General features: G+C 46.6%; 1 protein-coding gene across 2 annotated transcripts in view; it reads right to left on the bottom strand.

The window, feature by feature from the left end:
- yipf6 (Yip1 domain family, member 6) overlaps positions 1 to 24,339 on the bottom strand; it is a 37,108-nt gene extending 12,769 nt beyond the window's left edge. For both annotated transcript variants that reach the window (XM_038774833.1, XM_038774834.1), the window contains exons 1-6: positions 24,247 to 24,339; positions 21,369 to 21,497; positions 9,571 to 9,649; positions 7,436 to 7,478; positions 4,557 to 4,682; positions 1,624 to 1,796 (exon numbers count right to left, since the gene is read on the bottom strand). In XM_038774833.1, the coding sequence (XP_038630761.1) occupies positions 1,624 to 1,796; positions 4,557 to 4,682; positions 7,436 to 7,478; positions 9,571 to 9,649; positions 21,369 to 21,497; positions 24,247 to 24,312 (616 nt within the window). In that variant the 5' untranslated portion in view covers positions 24,313 to 24,339. The remainder of the gene's footprint in view (positions 1 to 1,623; positions 1,797 to 4,556; positions 4,683 to 7,435; positions 7,479 to 9,570; positions 9,650 to 21,368; positions 21,498 to 24,246) is intronic.
- Positions 24,340 to 24,733: the final 394 nt, after the last annotated feature.

Below are 24,733 nucleotides of genomic sequence, written 5' to 3'. Positions count from 1 at the left end.
GGGCCCAGAGACAGTAATCACCCCCTAGCAGAGCTCCTGAATAGAGGGCCCAGAGACAGTAATCACCCCCTAGCAGAGCTCCTGAATAGAGGGCCCAGAGACAGTAATCACCCCCTAGCAGAGCTCCTGAATAGAGGGCCCAGAGACAGTAATCACCCCCAAGCAGAGCTCCTGAAAAGAGGTTCTCAGCCTGGTGCCAGGATACTGTTAAGTTTCATTGCAGGCTTCCAGAAAGCACAGGATTCTGGGAAGTTTGATTGATTGATATTTATTGTCACACATACCCAAGTACAGTGAAAAGTATTTTTCTGCGGCCAAGGGAACGTACACAGTACGTACATTGTAGACAAAACAATAATCGACAGAGTACATTTACAGTGGTGCATCAACAAATAGTGATTGGTTACAGTGCGGAACAAGGCCAAGCAAGAATTATATATGTCGTAGAAAAGAGTTTTAGTTGGGTCAGGACAGTGATAAGAGAGAAAAGAAAGGGGTCTGGAGAGCTCGCAGAGAGTCGCCATGCTCCGGCGCCACCGTGGTATTTTCTTTATAGTCCAGCCAATTCTAACCCACCACGACTCCATGAGGCGGTAGCCTATATTGTGGTATAATTTTAGAGGTGGAAATAATTACAATTTTAGCATGCCGCAAGTTTTAATCCTATTTCATTTACAGTCTTCAGAAGAAACACTTACAATTTTAGTATATTTTACACCCGAACAGGTGGCGACTGGGGCCTTTTGACAGTAACTTCATTGCAGTGTTTGTAAGCCTACTTGTGACAATAAAGATTATCTCAAATTCCACTTTTAGTTGAAATAGCGTCAATAATGTTTGCTTTCCATATTTTCAAACTAGTCTTTTCTAGAATAATTTGTTAATCCATCTGTGGAATTTCAGAACTGTTGTTTCCCTTTTCACAGTTTACCAAGCTGGAGCAGGGATGGCACTAAGAACTTATTCAGCGGTTTTAATTTTCAACATCTGTTCAAAATGCTGTGCACTATGAATCAGCATTTCCCTAGTCTCAATGGTAGGGTTAGGGTTAGGCTTCTCATGTAAAGATTTTAGTCCAGAATGATTTTTTTCCTCCACATTTAATAATAATAATCTTTAGTGTCACAAGTAGGCTTACATTAACATTGCAATGAAGTTACTGTGAAAAGCCCCTAGTCGCCTCATTCCGGCACTTGTTCGGGGACACAGAAGGAGAATTCAGAATGTCCAAATTACCTAACAGCACATCTTTCGGGACTTGTGGGATGAAACCAGAGCACCCGGGGGAAACCCACACAGGCACAGGGAGAATGTGCAGACTGCACACAGACAGTGACCCAAGCCGGGAATCGAACCTGGGACCTTGGCCCTGTGAAGCAACAGTGCTAACCACTGTGCTACCATTTTACTCACCACCTCTTTTCCAAGGCAACATAATTGAGGTAGGATGCCTGGTAAAGTAGAATTTGGTTGAAGAAAAGGAATTCAATCATCCTGTGGTGCAGTTTGTGCAACCTGCAGCTCATTGTACCACCTGCAATGGGCAAGCTGAGCATGCCTGGTAATGCGCTGCACAGTTTTAATCACTGTTCAGTTATTTAAAGAAAGCAATTTATTACTTACCGAATGTTGACCAGCCAAATGCAGCCAACACAATAATAAAGCGAATTATAACCACTGCCATCGGGATTTCCAGTGTGGAGTGTGGAGCCAGCCGGATGAGTGAGCAGACAATCATAGCTACAGTGAGTGGCAATATGCAATAACCCAGCACACACAGGCTTTGAAAGAAGGAACTGGAAAGCAAAGTGAAATCCATGAAGGAATTAATCAGTACAGTCACTCTCAATCTTTTCTCTGTTCGCATTACATTTGTACTCTATTTCTTCCCCCTCGGACGCTACCTAGAACCACCCTTAAATCAGAAGAATAGGCCTTACCACGATCGATGAACTCAGTTTTTCATCCTGCCATTCAAGGGTTGACATGAATCCAAATATAATCGCATCAGGATAGTGATGTTCCCCAAATTACTCAGTTGGTTAAGCTAATTTTCCAATATGGAGTTCAGTCATATTCAACAGGCAAGTCCCAGGTTTAATGTTTAATTTCCCACTCTTTACAAGTTAGTTGGTATCAGCCAGGACAACATAAATGCTACAAATAGTATGCCAGAGTTAGGGTGGTGAGATTCAACAAAAAAATATATGTACAGTACTTGACATAGAAAACACTTAAGCCCTTTGATGACAGGGATGCAAGATTCTATATCTTAGCTATAAAGCCTTGGTAGGAGAGTGAAGAGAAGTGGCTGACAGCTTATTTGAAAAAAAAGTATTTTAAAAGGTGGAAATAAAGATCCTGAGAGCTCAGTTGAGGTAGCTGAAGGCTCTGCAACCTCTGCAGGTTGTACGGAAGATGCATGATTTGGTATCTGCTTTCAGCCACATTGTGCAGTGTACACAACATATCCCACATATTCCAAGAACACACAGGATAATAATATAGCTAAAACAATAACAGTTGGCACTAATGGGGGGAAAAATTTGCATCGACAGGGATTACTTTTAAATACAGTCACTCATTATGAAAGCAAAGACCGCAGCCAATTTATGGAGAGCAAATCCCACAATTAGTAAACAAATTAAGTGACTGGGTAATTTGTTTTCAGCCATACTGCTTGAGGGAGGAAGCATTTCATAGGTCACAGAAAAATTCCATTATTGCTTATAGTACCACTCATCTTTTATGCCCTTCTGAGCCAACAACCAGAACCTTGGTTTAGGAGGGGAGATGGTGGTGTTATGGTAACATTTCTGGACTAGTAATCCAGAAGCCCAGGCCAATGCTCTGACACAGCAGCAGTTTAAAAAAGGTATCAGTAACTATGCCATTAATTGTCATTTGGTTCACTGCACTCTTTACTGATAAAGAATGGATTGTGCACACATACTGTGCACACATACTCAACACAAGTTTTAATGTGACACTACAGACAATTGTGTTTGTTTTAGTAAAGACAAGGTAGCTCTTTTCTCCTCCTTCTACAAGGAATCCCCACCCCGTCTTGTTCAGGTTACTCAATTCAAGCAGAGGAAGAGTTATGAGACTGACCATATACCAACTGCAGCCAAGGAAAACAGATTTTGACCTGCACAGATATAGGGCGGGCCTGTGCCCTGGGGGCACTCTTTTCCTACGCGCCAAACATCAGATCAGCCTCCGCCATGGCCGACGCGTAGGTGAACCCCCCCTCCCCCGCACGCATGTGCGGGAATGACATCAGCAGCTGCTGATGCTCCTGCGCATGCGCGGACTCGCGCCGGCCGGCAGAGTCCCTTCGGCCCCGGCTGGCACGCCGCCAAAGGCCTTCCACGCCAGCTGGCGGACGCCAACCACTCCGGGGCCCTGCCGGGTACGGGAGAATCCCGCCTACAGTAGTAAACTGCATTACCCAGAAGCACAAGAGTAACAGCTTTCAATATTTTTCCCCTATTTCTGGGTAAGTACATGCCTCTCTGCAGGGCACAATCTACACCAACAGAAGTGCATGAGAATTCAGTGGTGTTGCAGTGAAAACAATCATTAGCACAATCCCGCATCATTGCTTGGCAGTATTCTAACCCATTGCAAAACCATGTCAGGCAACCTATGAACACTGTCCTGTTAAAATAAAGGATCAGAACAGAAGTTATTAAAACAGCATACTGTGAACAGTTTACAACCTACAGCGAAAGATATTTTTCCAAATAATTGTTGCTTTAGTATCTACTGTGCTGTATAAAACAAGGAAAACAAAGAATCACAGAATAATAGAGCAGAAGAGGCCCTTTAGCACCGAGGCATGAATCACACCTGACCTGCCTACCTAATACTATTTGCCAGCACTTGGCCCATAGCCTTGACTGTTATGACATGCCAAATATTCATCTAGATACTTTTTAAAGGGTGTGAGGCAATCCGCCTCTACCACCCTCACAGGCAGTGCATTCCAGACCATCACCACCTTCTGGGTAAAAAAAGCTTTTCCTCAAATCCCCTCCTGCCCCTCATCTTGAACGTGTGTCCCTTCATGACTGACCCTTCAATTAAGGGGTCCCTTAATTGTTGCTCAGTTGCTCCCTATCCACCCTGTCTATGCCCCTCATAATCTTGCATATCTCGATCAGGTTGTTCCTCAGTTTTCTCTGCTCCCGCAAAAACAACCCAAGCATATCCAACCTTTCTTCGTAACTTAAATATTCCCTCCTAGGCAACACCCTGGTGAATTGCTTCTGCACCCACTCCAGTGCAATCACATCCTTCCTATCATGTGGTGACCAAAGTTGCATACAGTACTCAACTTTAATCCCTAAACTGCAGTGAATTAGTTGAAGCTAACTGTTCTAACCTCAGTGCCTTTGAGCTAGAAAAAAGGGGAAAAGACAATCTTGAGACTCACACAGAACAACCACATGGGATGAGTTACTGAAGAGCTGCTGGTGCCTAAGGAACAGTACCTCATCAAGATGCAGCACCTCAAGAAAGGTTGAGAGAAACCTGGAAAGAAAACTCACATCGTGCCACCAAGCAGTTTGGAGTTCAATGTAATGATGACTGCGCCAAACCATACGATGACAAACACCTCAGCAAATTCTGGGCCTCCTTCGTGCTTATTGTCAACAGAGCTCCCTTGTAACATCCTGCGTGAAAGAGAACAAACCTCAATACTCAAGTCACATTTGTAGCAACAAAATATATCTTTTTTAAAAACATGGATGCATCTAAAAACTAAGGAAAGTGAGAGACCATCATAAGAAGCCTGCTGACCCAATGTTTCAGAGGCATTGCAGGAACTGGTCAATAACGACTGAGAAATGGAATACAGCAAGTAATTGGGAAAGCTAATAGAATGGTATCATTTACTGTGAAGTGAATTGAATATAGAAATAATGATGTTATACAGAGCACTAGTGAGGCCACATCTGGAGTACTATGTACAGTATTGGTCTCCTTATAGAAGGAAGGATGCAAATACGTTTTAAAGCAGTTCAAAGAAGATTAACTAGACTCATACTAGAAATGGGCTGATTATCTTATAACATTGGAAACATTGGACAAGCTAGGCTTGCATCTGTTGGGAGTTTAGAAGAGTAAGAGGCAACGTAATTGAAACACAAGATCCTGAAGGTCTCGACAGATTGAATGTGGAAAGGATGTTCTCTCTTGAGGGAGAATCTAGAATTAGGAGTTATTTTTTAAGAAATAAAGGGTTGACCATTTAAGACAGAGATGAGATTTTTTTTCTCGGAGTGATGAGTATCTTTGGAACTCTCTTCCTCAAAAGGCAGTGGAGGCAGTGTCTTTGAATATCTTTAAGGCAGAGGTAGATAGATTCTTGATTAACAAGGAGATGAATGGGACGGCACTGTGGCACAGTGGTTTGTACTGCTGCCTCATGGCACAAAGGACCCGGGTTCAATCCCAGCCCCGGGTCACTATCCGTGGGGAGGTTGCACAGTCTCCCCATATCTGCGTGGGTCTCACCCTCACAACCCCAAAAAAAGGCACATAGAACAGTACAGCACAGAACAGGCCCTTCGGCCCTCGATGTTGTGCCGAACAATGATCACCCTACTCAAACCCACGTATCCACCCTATACCCGTAACCCAACAACCCCCCCTTAACCTTACTTTTAGGATACCACGGGCAATTTAGCATGGCCAATCCACCTAACCCGCACATCTTGCCTACATGGTAGGCAAATTGGCCACGCTAAATTGCCCCTTAATTAAAGAAAAAAAATAATTGGGTACTCTAAATTTATATATTTTTTAAAAACAAGGAGCTGAATGGTTATTGGGGATGGATGGTCATTTTGAGCTGAGAGTACAATCAGATTAGCCATGATCGTGTTGCATGGTGGGAGAGAGAAAGCGAGAGTGAATATGCAAGTTACAGAGAAAACTGGAAAGACAAGACCACAGATGATGCAGACCCTCAGAGAGTGAATGCACGCAGAAATGAGAGTTACAGGCAGGCAGCTCCTTGTTAGCATCTACATAATGGAGGGCCTGGGGAGGAACATTTTGAAAGTGCTTGCAATTGAGCTACCAATGTTTCTGAAGCAAATGTACCATTTTGTGTGAAACAGCATTGACACATCAATTCCACCCTCGAGCTGTATTGAGTTACCAGATCTCAGCAAGAAATATTCCAAAGACGTGCAGGTTAGGTTGATTGGCCATGATTAATTGCCCTTAGTGACCAAAAAGGTTAGGAGGGGTTATTTGGGTTACGGGGATAGGGTGAAGTGAGGGCTTAAGTGAGTTGGTGCAGACTCGATGGGCCAAATAACCTCCTTCTGCACTATATGTTCTATTACCCACTCTTCCCCTATGGCTAGGAAAGTTAAAACTATCAGGGGCAGCACGGTAGCATTGTGGATAGCACAATTGCTTCACAGCTCCAGGGTCCCAGGTTCGATTCTGGCTTGGGTCACTGTCTGTGCAGAGTCTGCACATCCTCCCAGTGTGTGCGTGGGTTTCCTCCGGGTTCCTCCCACAGTCCAAAGATGTGCAGGTTAGGTGGATTGGCCATGATAAATTGCCCTTAGTGTCCAAAATTGCCCTTAGTGCTGGGTGGAGTTACTGGGTTATGGGGATATGGTGGAGGTGTTGACCTTGGGTAGGGTGCTCTTTCCAAGAGCCGGTGCAGACTCGATGGGCCGAATGGCCTCCTTCTGCACTGTAAATTCTATGATCAGGTAAAACTCTTCTCCCACGAGAAAGTATTCTTGCAGGAATGTGGATCTGAGGAACTTTCGAGCAAGGATGGATTTAATTTGGTCTGTGATGCATCCACAATAAAATAGGCCCTCCCAATATTTGTTTTTCCTTTTTTAAATAAATTTTGAGTACCCAATTATTTTCTTTCTCCAATTAAGGGGCAATTTAGCATGGCCAATCCACCTACCCTGCACATCTTTGGGTTGTGGGGGTGAAACGCACGCAGACACAGGGAGAACATGCAAACTCCACATGGACAGTGACCCAGGGCCGGGATCGAACCCAGGTCCTTGGAGTCATGAGGCAACAGTGCTAACCACTGAGCCACCGTGCTGCCCTCGCCCCTCCCAATAGTTAATGTCAAGGCTTACCCATGAGGAATGGTCACTCAAGTGAGGTACCTGTGGCCGACCAGTTCCCATAACTTTACTTCTTTAAAAGGGTGAAGAGAAAACTGGGTGGCACAGGGAGGTTTTAAAAAATAAATTGTAAACATTTTTTACAGGTGCATAATTATTGTCAGTATCTATCCATCACGATTTTTATTTAAAGTTATTTTCACTGAAAGCTTTGCACGTATACCAATGAATTAGCTGAAAACCTCTAGCCATTCAGTAGTAGATTGAAATACATGATCCAAAGCCTTTACACCCAGGTTAATACTTACATTGCCAATAAAACACAGAGTATTAGAGGGCCCCACAGATCCCCTGTAATGAACAAACAAAAGGATCAGTCACATAATCATGTATAAAATTGGACAGTTTCTGCAATAATCAACAAGTTCAACAAATAAATCTGTTGAAATCAGCTAAGGTATTAGGGCATCACCAGGTTTATTACTGGGGTTTGCAAACTGCAAAGTTCCAGATTCCATGCCCAGATTATGCTGAGTAAACAGCAACAGAGTTTGAGGTCCCCAGCCAGCACCTTGGTATTTTCCCAACAAAGCTGAAAATCTGAAATAAATACAGAAAAGGCTGGGAAAAAGCAGTTCAGTCAGCACCTGTGGAGAGAAAGAGTGTTATTCAGGTTGATGACCTTTCATCAGTGTTGATGAAAGGTTAATACCTGAAACATCAACTCGGTTTCTCTCTTCATAGATGCTGCCTAGCCTGCTGAGTATTTCTAATATATTCTGTTTTTATTTGAAGTTTTCACACACCGTTGCACATATTACTATCATAACAATGGACACCACTGTCAATGATAGAATTGCATTGTATGCAGAGCAAAGGAGCCAACTGGTCCTTACTGGTGTTTATGATCCACGCCATATTGCACCCACACCTCTACAAATTTTGCTCGAGCAACACCCAACAACCTGCATGGCTCTTTTCCCAAACTCTCTTCTTCCTGCATACCAATACCCCATCGCCGCCACCTCACCCCCGAACAGTAAGACCATAAGACATAGGAGCAGAATTAGGCCACTCGGTCCATCATGTCTGCTCTGCCATTCAATCATGGCTGATATTTTTCTCATCCCCATTCTCCTGCCTTCTCCCCATAAGCCCTGATCCTCTTATTAATCATGAACCTATCTATCTCTGTCTTAAACACACTCAGTGATTTGGCTTCCACAGCCTTCTGCAACAAAGAGTTCCAGATTCACCACCTCTGGCTGACACCTCATCTCTGTTTTAAAGGATCGCCCCTTTTGTCTGAGATTGTGTCCTCTGCTTCTAGTTTTTCCTGCAAGTGGAAACATCCTGTCCACGTCCACTCTGTCCACGCCTCGCAGTATTCTGTAAGTTTCAATGAGATCCCCCCTCATCCTTCTAAACTCCAACAAATACAGACTCAGAGTCCTCAACCGTTCCTCATACAAGCTCTTCATTCCAGGGATCATTCTGGTGAACCTCGTCTGGACCCTTTCCAGCACATCCTTCCTTAGATACAGGGCCCAAAACAGCTCACAATATCAAGGATACCATTATCCATCACACCAGGCTAAAATGTGCCCTGTATCCTCTATTGTTATGCTCCTGCCATGCACTAAGGATGTCTCCCTTTTCCTGCAGGCATACCAGGCTAACAGCCCAAGGCCTCCACCAGCCAGGCCCAAAAAACCTTTGACACCAGCGAGGATGAATTCTTGGACGTTGACATTGAACAACTGCCACAGCTTCCAACCCCCACTCTCCGCCAGCGCAGATACACACACCTAGGTGGGATTACTATTAGAGAGGCCTCAGGGGTCACAAACTGGTGTGCACCTCGCTATCTCTAATCCAAAATGGGCAGAGTCTGCCAGAGCCTTATATAGCCTCAGAAATACATCCCTGGTCTTGTATTCTAGCCCTCTTGACAAGATATCACAAAGCATTATTCTCCTCCAAGATATCGCAACTGGATACTCATTCCAAGGGCTATTGCAAAGATAGCAATGCATTTTCTCTCCATCGGTAACAGGCTGTACCACAAAGCCCATTTTCATGACATTTTTCATCAAGTTTAAGCTCGTCCAAAAAAACAATAATTTTGGTGCCACTGGTCAATATTGTCCATAACTGAAATCCATTCAGGAATTTTCCAACATGGGTCACTGAAAAACAATTAGAGGAAACCATATTGGTTCTGTCCCCATGTCCTCTCCCGCTAGCCCAAGGTCACCAAGATCAAATATAATCTACCATTATTTTGCAGAGATCATCTTAATCCGCTCAAACGAAGAATCAAACCTCATATATGTGACTAGGCATTACATTTACATTCTGATACCAGAACCAGAAGAGATCCCTGCCCTGTATTTTGTTTTCTATCCAATATGTTGTTGAAATTATATTCAATTGTACTCACAGTCTCTAAGGAGGCTGCTGCTCTTTTTAGGGTACATAACGTGAACAAATTTCTTCCCAACAGCCTTCAAATCTCGCATCTGATAAACAGAAAGCAAATGAAGAAAAGAACACTTAGTTACCAAGGAATTTTTGGAATCACACCAATATGCTTTAGGTCAGATATAATTTGCATTAGAAAAGGGCTACTTTAAATAGAAATAGATCAAACACTGTGTGAAAATTTGCCGGGTGTGACGTGTTAAGAGTTGCACAAAACAAATGAGAAAATGGGCAGATATCTGGCTGAGATGCTGAGCGACCTGCAATACTTGCAGGCAATAATTCTGAACAGTTGGATTTATAACAAGACTGTCAATGTTTTGTACAAGAGATTTCCTCAGTCTTTTTTTTTATAAATGTTTTTTATTGCGTTTTCATGTTTTATATATGACAAGTTACAAATTATTAGAGAGAAAAAAAGAAAACACAAAAATTTAACATGTATATTTACAGGTAAGCATCTTTATAACAACAATTGTGGCCACCCCCTTTAGCCGGCATACATATTTTACATTCCCCAATATGGCCGAGGCACATGTTTATAGGCATTTATTTATAGTTTGGTTTTGGGCCTTAGCTTGCCATCAAACCCCCATAATGAACCCGTAACCCCCCCCCGCCGGCTACCTTCCCCCGATTCCCGTCCATTTCCCCCTGATTCTTGGCCACCCGACTATTCTTCCTCTTGTACGTTGGCCACAAACAGGTCCCGGAACAGTTGCATGAATGGCTCCCACGTTCTGTGGAAGCCGTCGTCTGACCCTCGGATGGCGAATTTGATTTTCTCCATTTGGAGAGATTCCGAGAGGTCGGACAGCCAGTCTGCAGCTCTGGGCGGTGCTGCTGACCGCCAGCCAAACAGGATTCTATGGCGGGCGATCAGGGAGGCAAAGGCAAGGGCGTCCACCCTCCTCCCCAGGAATAGATCTGGCTGGTCTGAAACCCCGAAGACCGCCACTATCGGGCATGGCTCCACCCTCACCCCCACCACTTTGGACAGCCTCGAAGAAGGCTGTCCAGTAATCCACAAGTCTGGGGCAAGACCAGAACATGTGGGCGTGGTTGGCCGGGCCTCTTTGGCACCATTCACATCTGTCCTCCACCTCCGGGAAGAACCTACTCATACGGTTTCTCGTTAAGTGGGCTCTATGTACCACTTTTAGTTGCGTCAGGCTGAGCCTTGCGCACGTGGAGGTGGAGTTGACCCTATGCAGTGCTTCGCTCCAGAGTCTCCACCCTATCTCCATCCCCAGGTCGTCCTCCCATTTCCTTCTTGTTGCGTCCAGTACAGTGTCGTCCCTTTCTACCAGTCGGTCATACATGTCGCTACAGTTCCCTTTCTCTAGGATACTTGCGTCCAGTAGGTCTTCCAGTAGTGTCTGTCGTGGAGGTTGTGGGTACGTCCTCGTCTCCTTTCGTAGGAAGTTTTTGAGCTGCAGGTACCGTAGCTCGTTCCCCCCAGCTAGCTGAAATTTCTCTGTCAGTTCGTCCAGTGTTGCGATCCTGTCGTCCGTGTATAGGTCCCTGACTGTCAGTGTCCCCCCGTCCTGCCTCCACCTTTTGAAGGTGGCATCAGTCAGTGCTGGTGTGAACCTATGGTTGTTGCAGATTGGAGCCTTGTCCGACATTTTGGTCAGGCCAAATTGCTGCCGCAGTTGGTTCCAGGATTGGAGGGTGGCTGTCACCACTGGGCGGCTGGAGTGTTTTTTGGGTGGGGATGGGAGTGCTGCCGTGGCGAGGGCCCGGAGGGAGGTCCCCATGCAGGAGGCCTCCTCCGCACGCACCCACTCAGCTTCTGGCTCCTGGATCCATCCCCTTACCTCGCTCGGCTGTTGCCGCCCAGTGGTAGAATTGTAGATTCTGGAGGGGTAGTCCCCCCCCCCCCCCCCCCACCCCCCCCGGATTTTGTTTTTTGTAGGACCTTCTTTGGGATCCTAGCATTTTTACCCCCCCCCCCCCCCCCCCCCCCCCCCCCATACGAACGCCATGATAAGTTTGTCCAGTGCTTTGAAAAAGGCCTTGGGGACATAGATCTGAATGGATCTAAACAGGAAGAGGAACCTGGGCAGTACGTTCATTTTGATCGTCTGGACTCTCCCCGCGAGGGAGAGCGGGAGTGTGTTCCATCTTTGCAGGTCCTTTTTAACTTCCTCCGTCAGGCTGGTGAGGTTCCATTTGTGGATCCCTTTCCAGTCATGGGCTATTTGGATCCCCAGGTAGCGGAATTTGTGTCGGGCTTGTTTGAACGGCAGCCCCTTTAGTGCTGCCCCCCCCCCCCCCACCCCCCTTGCGGGTGTACTGGGAAGATCTCACTTTTGCTCATGTTGAGTTTGTAGCCCAAGAAGGCTCCAAACTCTTTCAGGAGCGCGATGATTCCGTCCATGCTGCTTTGTGGGTCCGAGATATAGAGGAGCAGATCATCCGCATAGAGTGAGACTCTGTGCTCTCTACCTCCCCTTCGGATCCCCCTCCAATTTTTTGCTGCCCTGAGCGCGATTGCTAGCGGTTCGATTGCTAGTGCGAACAGCAGCGGGGACAGTGGGCATCCTTGTCTGGTGCCCCTGTGCAGCTGGAAGTATTGGGAGTTGGTATTGTTGTTCCTCAGTCTTAAAGACTTGCACACATAGTGCTTTCCATGACCACACAATACATCACACGCTTTACATCCAACAAAGTATTTTTTGAAATGAGCCATTATTGTGTAGAAAACAGTGTCAAATTAATTTCCAATCTTACATCAGAAAATGTTTGAAACTGTACTTCCCACATACCCAGGGGGCTCTTTTATAAGAAAGGCAGGTAACAACCACAAAATGGAAGCCAGACTATTTCAGTCTTTTTTTTAAACAGACAATTTTATTGAGGTATTCTTCGGCATTGTAAACAGTAACAATATACATTAGTGTGCAGATACCAATTACAAAAAACAGTGCAAATAACAGTACCACTCTCGCAGATAGGCCCGCCTATTCTTCCCCCCACTCTACACTATTCTACCTCCCCCCCCCTTCTGACGATTAGTTCCCCGGGAAGAAGTCGATGAATGGTTGCCACCACCGGGTGAACCCCGATAGTGATCCTCGTAAGGCGAACTTGATTTTTTCCAAGCCGAGAAAGCTTGCCATGTCCGACAGCCATACTTCGGTCTTTGGGGGCTTTGAGTCAGCAGTATTCGTCGCCTGGCTATCAGGGAAGCAAAGGCCACAACGTCGGCCTCTAACCCCTCCTGTACTTCGGGGTCGTCCGACACCCCAAAAATCGGCACCTCTGGACTCATCGCCACCCTTGTTTTCAGTACCCGGGATATGACATCCGCAAATTCCTGCCAGTATCCCCTGAGTTTTGGACACGCCCAGAACATGTGGACACGGTTCGCTGGTCCTCCCCCACATCTAGCACATTTGTCCTCCAGCCCAAAGAACTTGCTCATCCGGGCCACCGTCATGTGGGCCCGGCCAACCACCTTGAACTGAATCAGGCTGAGCCTGGCACATGTTATGGTTGCATTTACTCTCCTCAGAGCATCTGCCCATACTCCTCCCTCCAACTCCCCACCAAGCTCCTCCTCCCACTTAAGTTTCAGTTCCTCGGTCCATGTGTCCGCCGCTCCCATAAGCTCCTTATAAATATCTGAGACTCTCCCCTCTCCTACCTCACCCCTGGAAATTACCCTGTTCTGGATCCCCCTTGCTGGAAGGCGTGGAAAGGACGGGACCTGTCTACGTAAGAAATCCCGCACCTGCAAGTACCGAAAGTCATTCCCCCTTGCCAGCCCGAACTTCTCCTCCAGCGCCCTCATGTTCGCGAAGCTCCCTTCCAGGAACAAGTCGCCCATCCTTCCCACCCCCGCCCTCCGCCACGCTCGAAACCCACCATCCATCTTCCCGGGACAAATTGGTGGTTGTCACATATTGGGGACCAGACCGACGCTCCCACCTCCCCCACATGCTTCCTCCATTGGCCCCAAATCCGCCACTACTATAGGGCTGGTGGAGTACCTGGCTGGCAGGAGCGGCACGGGAGCCGTGACCAGGGCTCCCAAGCTGGTGCCCCTGCACGAAGCACAGGCTATTTCAGTCTTATCAGTTAAGTGTCTCCAGCATTAATCTATCAATCTCCCAAGCTGTTCACTCATACCTGGTCAGGTGCTACACAAACTAATTTCTATTCACAGATTAATGAAATAATAACAATGCTACTAACTATAGACTTCATTAATAAAAATTACAGCAGTTTGAGACCAATAATTGATGTTGTTATTACATCCGAATACTTCAGTTGGTTGTCAGTGGGTAAATCAATCCCGTGTTTCCATTACTCTAGAGAAACTACCCAACTCCCACTTTGTACGAAAAATGTCAAATCAAGTCTTTTTGCTATGACAGATGTCAATAGCTTGTGAACTGACACTTATTCATTCGTTCCAATGCTACGCCAGTAAAAAGGAGATTTATGGGGAGATGGTGGCATATGCTAATATCATTGGGCTCATAATCCAGAGGTCCAGGCTAATACGCTTGGATTCAAATCCCACTATGGCAGCTGGTGGAATTTGAATTCAATTAGTAAATCTGGAATATAAAGCTCGTCTCAGTAATGGTGACCGTGACAACTATCATTCATCATCAAACAAATACATTGTAACACACTCCCGCTCTCCCTCGCGGGGAGAGTTCAGACGATCAAAATGAACGTACTGCCCAGGTTCCTCTTCCTGTTTAGATCCATTCCGATCTACATCCCCAAGGCCTTTTTCAAAGCGCTGGACAAACTCATCATGGCGTTCGTATGGGGGGGTAAAAATGCTAGGATCCCAAAGAAGGTCTTACAAAAAACAAAAACCAGGGGAGGGTTAGCCCTCCCGAATCTACAATTCTACCACTGGGCAGCAACAGCCGAGCGAGTAAGGGGATGGATCCAGGAGCCAGAAGCTGAGTGGGTGCGTGCGGAGGAGGCCTCCTGCATGGGAACCTCCCTCCGGGCCCTCGCCACGGCAGCACTCCCATCCCCACCCAAAAAACACTCCAGCAGCCCAGTGGTGACAGCCACCCTCCAATCCTGGAACCAACTGCGGCAGCAACTTGGCCTGACCAAAATGTCGAACAGGGCTCCCATCTGCAACAACCATAGGTTCAAACCAGCACTGACCGACGCCACCTTCAAAAGGTGGAGGCAGGACGGGGGAACACTGACAGTCAGGGACCTATACACGGACGACAGGATCGCAACACTGGACGAACTGACAGAGAAATTTCAGCTAGCTGGGGGGAACGAGCTACGGTACCTGCAGCTCAAAAACTTCCTACGAAAGGAGACAAGGACGTACCCACAACCGCCACGACAGACACTACTGGAAGACCTACTGGACGCAAGTATCCTAGAGAAAGGGAACTGTAGTGACATGTATGACCGACTGGTAGATAGGGACGACACCGTACTGGACGCAACAAGGAGGAAATGGGAGGACGACCTGGGGATGGAGATAGGGTGGGGAATCTGGAGCGAAGCACTGCATAGGGTCAACTCCACCTCCACGTGCGCAAGGCTCAGCCTGACGCAACTAAAAGTGGTACATAGAGCCCACTTAACAAGAACCCGTATGAGTAGGTTCTTCCCGGAGGTGGAAGACAGATGTGAGCGGTGCCAAAGAGGCCCGGCCAACCACGCCCACATGTTCTGGTCTTGCCCCAGACTTGTGGAGTACTGGACAGCCTTCTTCGAGGCTATGTCCAAAGTGGTGGGGGTGAGGGTGGAGCCATGCCCGATAGTGGCGGTCTTCGGGGTTTCAGACCAGCCAGATCTATTCCTGGGGAGGAGGGCGGACGCCCTTGCCTTTGCCTCCCTGATCGCCCGCCGTAGAATCCTGTTTGGCTGGCGGTCAGCAGCACCGCCCAGAGCTGCGGACTGGCTGTCCGACCTCTCGGAATCTCTCCAAATGGAGAAAATCAAATTTGCCATCCGAGGGTCGGACGACGGCTTCCACAGAACGTGGGAGCCATTCATGCAACTGTTCCGGGACCTATTTGTGGCCAATGTACAAGAGGAAGAATAGTCGGGGGAAGGTAGCGGGAGGGGGGGGGGCTACAGGTTCGTTACGGGGGTTCGATGGCTAGCTAAGTCCCAAAACCAAGCTAAATAAACATGTTGGGGGGGGGGGGGGGGGGGGCGCGCAGTTACTACTACGAAGATGCTTACCTGTAAATATGTATGTTAATTTTTGCGCGTTTGTTTTTTTTTTTGTTTCTCTCTCCTAACAATTTGTAATTTGTTCAATATAAAATACGAAAACTGAATAAAAACATTTATAAAAAAAAACAAATACATTGTAATATCTTGCACGGGACGTACAGGGTGGGAATGATCATCTTCCCTGGGGCCCTCACGGAGTGCGAGCTCCCCTGCTGAGTTGCGGGGGAACTCTATTACCCATTGTATAAAACGTCGGCTAGTAAGGCACTGACCAGAGAAGGAACCCGATAGGGATCTACCAGGTAGTGTACATATTGTTATTGTAAATAAACCTAGTTCTTTATTTTACTCTGTGTGGACTCCCCTTGTCTTAATAAATACATCTGCTTCACGAATGTTCTTGAGGGAGGGAAATGTGCCATCCATATCTGGTCTGGCCTACATGTGACTCCAGACTCGTGCAATGTAGTTCACTCAATGCCACTCAGTCAAAGGACAATTTGGAATGGCCAACAAACGCTAACCTTGCCAATGATGCCCCCATTCCAGGAAAGATAAGGAAAAAAAATTAAAAGGAGATCTATGCTAAAGGAAAATTGTTAATAAAAGCATGAGCAATATTAAACAAGCATAAATAAGTACACTATCCTGCATGTTACAGTTATCAAAATAACACTCATTATTTGAGCTAATTACAATTTGGGGGGAATGAGGGGAAAACAAAATAAACATTGCTCTTTCTGCAGATTGAAAGTATTCTAGAAAATAATACTTCGGATCAGCTATTTTAGAAACATTTATGTGTAAAAGGTTCCAGAAATGAAATGGTAGCTGGGAGGCCCCCGGATGTTGATGATGTTACATTCTCCTGCACGGTAGGGCAGACTCCGTAATTATCCACAGACATGTGGGGCGGGAATCTCCCATTGTAGCAGAGTGTGCACGCCGTTGGGCCGCTGGGAGTACCGATTCTGCCCCCTACAGGGCCAGCATAATGCTGAAGCGGTTTACATCGCTCCAGCCTCCCATCCCAGCGCAAACTGTGCGCTGTGGGATCCGCCCATGCGCAGTGGCGCTGGCGCCAACCCGTGCATGCGCGGTGGCCGCCCTCAACGCGCTGGCCCCTGAACTACCGCACCATGTTGCGTCGGGACGGCATGTTGAGGGAGGCCACTGCGCATGCGCGGGTTGATGCCGGTGCCACTGCGCATACACTGATCCCGCAACGCACAGTTCGCACTGGGATGAGAAGAAAATAGGCCAGGGGAGCGAGAGGCCGACCCGCCGATTGGTGGGCCCGATCGCGGGCCAGGTCCATTCGGAGGCTCCCCCGGGGTTGGAGCCCACTCCCACTCCCACCCCCAGGCCCCCCCGATCCTGCACACAGAGTTCCCACCGGCTGCGACCAGCTGTGGACGGCGCCGGCAGGACTCTGCCTTTTTAGAACGGCCGTTCGGCCCATCCCAGGCCGAGAATCGGCTGCCCGGCCGCGTACAGCTGCCCGCGACCAGCGCTGCGCCAAACGTGCCGACGCCAATGGCGCCGATTCTCCGCTCATGCCGGCGTCAGGGCAGCGTGGCCCGGTTGCGGGCATTCTCCGGCCCAGGTCCGGGCTGGGAGAACCCCACCCGGGATGAATGCTGGAATATTTCATTTGAAAAACATTTTACTGAAAGCATTTTTCTTATATACAAAAATGCAAAAACCAACGGCAGCAACAGGTAAGTAACAACCTGCCCTCCCTGCATCGCCCCCACCCTACAACACCACTCATCCACTGCCTCCCCAGAGCCCACTTCCCTTTTTCAGACTATCCCCCAAACAAAACAAAACAAATAACCCCCTTCCTCGTTGATGACTCAATACGAATGACGAAAGTAACTTTTTCTAGATGCAGAAATTCTGCCACATCACTAACTCTTTGGGGGCCCAAAGGCCCGCCAATTGAACAGAATCCGTCTCCGTGCTATCAGGGAGGCAAAGGCCAAGGCGCCAGCCTCTCCCCCCACCTGAACTCCCAAGACACTTCAAATATTACCACCTCCAAACTCAGAACCACCTCCACCCCGAGAATCCTAGTAAGAAGTCTTACAACACCAGGTTAAAGTCCAACAGGTTTGTTTCAAATACTAGCTTTCGGAGCGCTGCTCCTTCCTCAGGTGATTCACCCCAGTCAAATGCCGGCATCACCACATCATGGCTATCCAAAATCCTAGAAATTATATCCGAAAATCCCTTCCACCCTCCCTCAGCCTTGTACACGCCAGAACATGTGAACATGATTCACCGGACCTCCTGCACACACCTATCTTCCACTCCGAAAAGAACTGACACGTGGGCTCTTTGTGCCACCTTAAATTGGATTTGGCTTAACCTCGCACATGACAAGGAATCATTCACCCTACACAAGGCTTCCCTCTACTATCCAGCCCCAAACGCCACACCCAACTCCTCCTCCCACTTGCGCTGAACCTCCTCCATAGAAGTCCCCTCTTCATCAGCTCTTCATGCACACCTGCCACTCTATTCTCCCCAATGTCATCCTCGGACAATAACTTATCCTGCAGCACCGGGGGCAGCATATTTACATAGAATTTACAGTGCAGAAGGAGGCCATTCGGCCCATCGAGTCTGCACCGGCTCCTGGAAAGAGCACCCTACCCAAGGTTAACACCTCCACCCTATCCCCATAACCCAGTAACCCCACCCAACACTAAGGGAAGCTTTGGACACTAAGGGCAATTTATCATGGCCAATCCACCTAACCTGCACATCTTTGGACTGTGGGAGGAAACCGGAGCACCCGGAGGAAACCCACGCACACACGGGGAGGATGTGCAGACTCCACACAGACAGTGACCCAAGCCGGAATCAAATCGAATTGAACCTGGGACCCTGGAGTTGTGAAGCAGTATCGTAAAGGATGGCACCTCCGTCCTAACAAAGTTCCTAACCTGAACCTATTCCCTTTTGGAGCTGATATGCCTCCTCGAGTTCCTCAAGACCCGCAAACATTTCTCCCACAAATAAATCCCTGAAGTACTCTATCGCCACTTGTTGCAACCCCTGGAACCTCTCATCCAACTTTGTCGGCGCAAACCTATGATTGTCACAAATTGCCACCCACAGCAACATACCTTCCAATTCCAAGTGCTGCCTACACTGGTTGCAAACTATCAATGCTAATACCACCACCAGGCTCATGGAGTACAGAACCGGCAAGGACAGAAGTGCGCCAAGAACAATGCTCTCAAGCTGGTTCCCCTACACATGGCTGCCTCCATCCACCCCCAAACTGACCCCTCCTCCATCGCCAATTTCCTAACCAACAAGTTTGGCAAAGCCAGCTCTCCCATCCCCAACACCCACCCTCGTCAATCCCTCTCCAGAAAAACCCTCCCCACCCGCCATCCCCACCCAAAAAAAACTCTAAATTAGCCCATTGGCCTTTCAAAAGAAGGACTTGGGAACAAAAATGGGGAAGTTCCAAAAAAGGAACAGAAACTTTGATAGCACCGTCATTTTCACCATCTGCAAAAGATAATCCGCCAAAGACAACCCCACCATCTGAAATCCGCTTTCATTCCCTCCACCAGCCCCGCCAAGTTCAGTTTATGCAGCTAGGGCCAACTCTGCATCACCTGTTTCCAAGATAGCAAAAGCTCGCCCTCACCATCCGAAAATGGCACTTCCCCCAGAAAGAAGAGTTTCCCCCCATTAACCTTACCATCAACTCATTGTACATCCAAACGAGCAGGAGCCCCAGCTCCAACACAAACTTCTAATAAAACCCAGCTGAAAATCCATCCAGATCCAAGGCTTTGCCCATCTGCATCGAACCCACACAGTCCACCTCCCTCAGCCCAATCAGAGCCCCCAATCCCTGTACCTTTGCCTCCTCAACTCTCGAGAACTCCAATCTGTCCAAGAACAGCCTCACCTTTTCATCCCCCACCAGAGGCTCCGGGAAACTTTTATATAGTTTGTATTATATATAGCTGTTGCAGGAATGTTATTAACAGCTTGGTTAAATTTTGTATATATCTGTTGCAGTAATATTTTTTTAAAATCCTGGTATAACAAACAGGCAGATTTTGTGTCTGCAGAAGGTGAAATTAAGTGGTTGGAAAAGTGAGATCATCATTCATTCCAAACATGCTTATTGTTTACGTACATTGTTTACCTATATAGGGCGAATGGAGTTTTGTTGTAGAAAGAACATTCCCTGGGGTTTAGATAATTGAGGGGTTGTGGTGAGCTTTAGTAAGATGGTTGCAACCCAGTCAGTGGCACAGGGGTGATATAATTAACGGGAGAAGCCAGGTCTGTAGCAGGCAGTTTAGCTTTTATGGTTTTTGCTAGGAGCTCCAGGCTGAGCAGAAGCTTTTGCCAAAGGCTGTCAAATGATGCAGTAGTCTCCCAAAGACAGCAAGACTTACAGCTAGTGTCTGAAATGGTATCTCTCACTCTTCAAGCAGTCTTTTCCAAGAAATATCTATCCAGAGGGCCGCAAGTATCTTTATTTATTTATAAGTGGCATTTGACCTGTGATGGGCTTTGTTTAATTGGAGATGGAGAAAGTATCAGTTAGAAGTTAAAGTGTTTCCTTTCATTGTTAAGAATAGTTTTATTGTTAATTGCAAGCTATTTTCTGTGATGTTAATGTATTTAATATAAAAGGTACCAACTGGTCAGTGGAATCACTCCTGGAGAAAAGTATCCTCTACTCACAATTCTAAAAATTAAAATAAGTGTTTGGGATTCTCATCTGGCATCCTAACAAATGTTGGGGTCTCGTCTGGGTCCTAAACAAACAATACTCACTGGCTTCAGACTATGCTGCAGTAAGAAGGTACAGGGATGAAAGTAAGCAGCTTGGCATTGGCAAATCAGAGGCAAATAGCCTACAACTTTGTTTATTGCCCAAGGATCAATTATAAAGTAGCACAGCCAGACCTTCGGAAACGGACAAGGTGAGAGGTACATGGCAGATAGAATGCAGAAAGCTTTCCTTCAATTATTTAGCTAACAAAATCAAAATAGAATCACCAATGCAGATCTGGACCATCCCAGTTTCAATTATTGTTCTATGCTGAATTAACTGATATCAGTGAGGATAGCAATTCCAACTCTACAACCGGCCTTGTTTTTTTTTTTCTCCATTCTGTCTCAATGATGCAAAAACAACCAGGTTGTATCAGATTGCTTCCCAGTAACCATATTGGAAAAAAGTGTGTGTCAGGGGCTGGTTTAGCTCACTCGGCTAAATCGGTAGCTTTTAAAGCAGACCAAACAGGCCAGCAGCACGGTTCGATTCCCGTACTAGCCTCCCCGGACAGGCGCCGGAATGTGGCGACTAGGGGCTTTTTACAGTAACTTCATTGAAGCCTACTCGTGACAATAAGCGATTTTCATTTCATTTCATTTTGGGTGTTGGATACATTTTCATGTTTTCCACTGTTACATCCACCTCATTGCTGGTGCACAAGGTACTACTGTATAGAGCTCACTTAGGGGGAATTGTACCCTCAGAAAAGCATAGATTGAGGGATGTTCAACAATACTTACAATTGTCTCCTTGACAGGTTCATCAAGCGTAGAGTAGTCATCCTCTTGTGACTGGGAACTGACCGGAACTGTGATCTGTCCCTCCACAGGGACATCGTTTGATATTGACACATCAGCCAAGTCTGAAAACTAAAGAGTCAAGAAATATTAGATCACACAACATAAAATATTTGCTCGCAGTTCTACAATGATACATTTCTAAAAAGCTATTGCCAGAAACACAACCCAATTTTCACTCCCCTTGATCTGGTCTTGCCGCAGAGCACAACAACAGGGCACAAAAGCTTTCCCACATGGAAATGTTTGAAAAACAACATGCCAGAGGCAAGGATACAATAACATAGAATGCGGCAAGTAGCTTTGCGTCTGCAGTTCCAGTTTCTCAACCGAGGAAGTTGCTGGGCTGAAGACAGCTGGAAAATACCATGATTGAAAATATATTTATTTGCAGCCAAGATCTGACTGAAGTATTTCCTTAAAAAAAAGAGCTCTAGAAAAAGCAAGTGATCTTCCCTTCATTATCACTCCCAAATACAGTACATAAACAGAGTTCCATCCCATCACTCTCCCCCCAATAATGCTACAGTTGCAAATGCATCAAGACTGGGATAATCAATGTCATTGATAAATGATAAATAGAGCAGCATGAAGTTGCATCAAATAGTTGAACATCACAGCTCATCTGGATTCGTCTGTCATAATTTAGTATTTGTATGCGAGAAGTTTCCAGCTGGATCACTGGAGGGCAATCAAGAGGGGTCTCTGCTGATTTTACCTTCCTGACACAGGTCAGAGGGGAATTGCAGAATCTGAATCACTGCTTCAGCTGGTCTCAGCTAACAAATTTGATAAGAATTTGCTAGTGCATTTAGCTCAGGCAAAACCTATCCCTTCAGTCATCAGAACAGCGGAATCTTTTTATTAAACCCCATTTTCTATATTATTTAGTACAGCAACATCTTTGGTCCTGGGAATACAAATGTAAATTCAGTTTCTCACAATCACCCAACATATAATGGTGGGACACACCTTGTGAACACCTGTCGCATACTGATTTTCAATAGACTACAGGGAGGAAGGGCTGATGAAAGAAAGGAATTGGCACATATTAATTCATTTCTGAAGTGCAATTAAAATGGGCTGCATCCATAAAACCCAGTTTTATCTCAAGTCTCCTCAAGATGAAAACACAGACTTGGTTCTTAAAGCTAGAAGAGCACTAGGAGAGAACAAATGCCTATTTAGGTGTCTCACTGACTTAAACCAAAGAACACCCGAGGCAAAACAATCAGGTTGTGCCGGGTTTGTAGTGTTCATCTCAGCTCGGGTTGCAATAGAAGCAATGCAATAGGCTGCAGTACACCTGGACTTTTTAACGGGGGAAACAAACAGGACAATCAGCCTCTTGAACCTGATTTACCATTCCAAAGGCTGATCTGTATCTTAGTACCATCTACCCGCCTCAATTTCATAACACTCTTTCCCCCCCCCCCCCCCCCCCAACAAAAAAACTATCAATTTCAGTTTTGAAATTTTCAATGGAGACAGCCTTAGCAACTCTTTGATAGGACCCATTTGCAACTATATTTTGTGGGAAGTGCTTCCTGACAACACTCACTTCCCAACTCAAAATTATGCTGCTTATCTGGACTCTACCAGCAGAGAAGAAAGTTTTGGTCAACCCTTTAACCATCTTCAATTTCTTGATTGGATCCGGTAACCTTTTTTCAAAGGAATACAAGACTAGCGTATTCAATACAAATAGAAAATGCTGAAACAAACTGTGATCCATGAGCTCTACCAACTAGTAGGACAAGGATGATGGGCGGATGCATGGGAACACCATCAACCTCAAGTTCCCTTCAAGCCATGTACCACTGTGACTTGGAACTACTCACTGCCCTTCACTTATGCTCAGTTAAATCTTGGAATTTCCTTCCTGGCAACGCATAGACTACAGTGGTTCAAGGTAGCAGCTCACGAGCACCTTATCAAGAGTGATTAGGGATATGCAAAACTGCTGGCATAGCCAGAAATGCTCACATCTAATGAAGACATTTCAAAAACCCAGATCTGACAGTACCACAGCAAAAACAAAGCTAACATTTCAGGTTGATGGACGTTCATCGGTCCTCGCCCATGCAACCCTTCCTCATAATGGGCAGCAAGGTAGCAATTCCCACTTTGGTCACTGTCTGTGCGGAGTCTGCACATTCTCCCCATGTCTGCGTGGATTTCCTCCGGGTGCTCCGGTTTCCTCCCACAAGTCCTGAAAGACATGCTGTTAGATAATTTGGACATTGTGAATTCTCCCTCTGTGTACCGAAACAGGCAGAGGAATGTGGGGACTAGGGGCTTTTCATAGTAACTTAATAGCAGTGCTAATGTAAACCTACTTTTGACAATAAAGATTATTATTAATTTAACTCTTTCAGCCCTAGGATCATTCTATGGCAACACATGTGGTCTTAGTCCCACTCTCATCTGGAAGTTCACAAACACACTTTTCACCATCTCACACTTGAAATCCAACAGCGAGGCAGCGATTGATTCTGTGGAGTTAAAGGAAGTCAGGCAGGTTCCCAGGTCACTATCCAATGACTCCAGCCGGGAAATTTGCAGAGACAAATTCAGGTCAAACTCTGCCGTTGCTGTCTGACAAGCTTTACAAATGAGGCTTGTATCAGGGGCAGCCGACACCAGTGAGCCTGAGCCTCAAATCCAGCAACTGGCAGCAGCACCTTCAGGGTGTGGAGACCTTGCAGTCTGACCGCCGCTTCCTCCGCTCCATCAGCCCCCTTACTCGCGGCTCCTCCATTAAAGATGGGTGTCTCTCTCTCTCTCTCTCTCTCTCCCTCTCCCTCTCTCACACACTCACCAGCGGCTGTTTAGATTCACTCTCCACCTCCGCCATCTTCAAAACCCCTGACGTGGAGACAAACATCAAACGTCATTCGCGCGACAAAGCCCATTCATGTGGCGCACATAAAGACGTCATTGAATAGGGCGGGGTTTCCATTTCCAAGCCAACCATTCAGCGGGACAATGGCTCTGTTGTTTAGTTTAACCTGTGACCTGCACGGCTGACAGCTCTCAACACCCCCAAACCCCTCATCCCCAACATTCCCCTCTCCCCCAACATTCCTCAACCCCTTCCACTCAACTCCCCCCAAATATTGCCCTCTCTGCACCTCACAAGCTTTTGCGTCCTAAACATAACTCCACCTCACCCATCTTAAGATTGAACTCCCTCCATCCTCCACCTTCCTAAATATTAAGTCTTACAACACCAGGTTAAAGTCCAACAGGTTTATTTGGAATCACTGGCTTTCGGAGCATAACTCCTTCATCGGGTGAACTCCACA

The sequence above is a fragment of the Scyliorhinus canicula genome, chromosome 17 (assembly GCF_902713615.1).
Source record: "Scyliorhinus canicula chromosome 17, sScyCan1.1, whole genome shotgun sequence".
Classification (NCBI taxonomy): domain Eukaryota; kingdom Metazoa; phylum Chordata; class Chondrichthyes; order Carcharhiniformes; family Scyliorhinidae; genus Scyliorhinus; species Scyliorhinus canicula.
The sequence above is the reverse complement of the archived record's forward strand: the minus strand, read 5'-3'. Positions and strand labels throughout refer to the sequence as shown.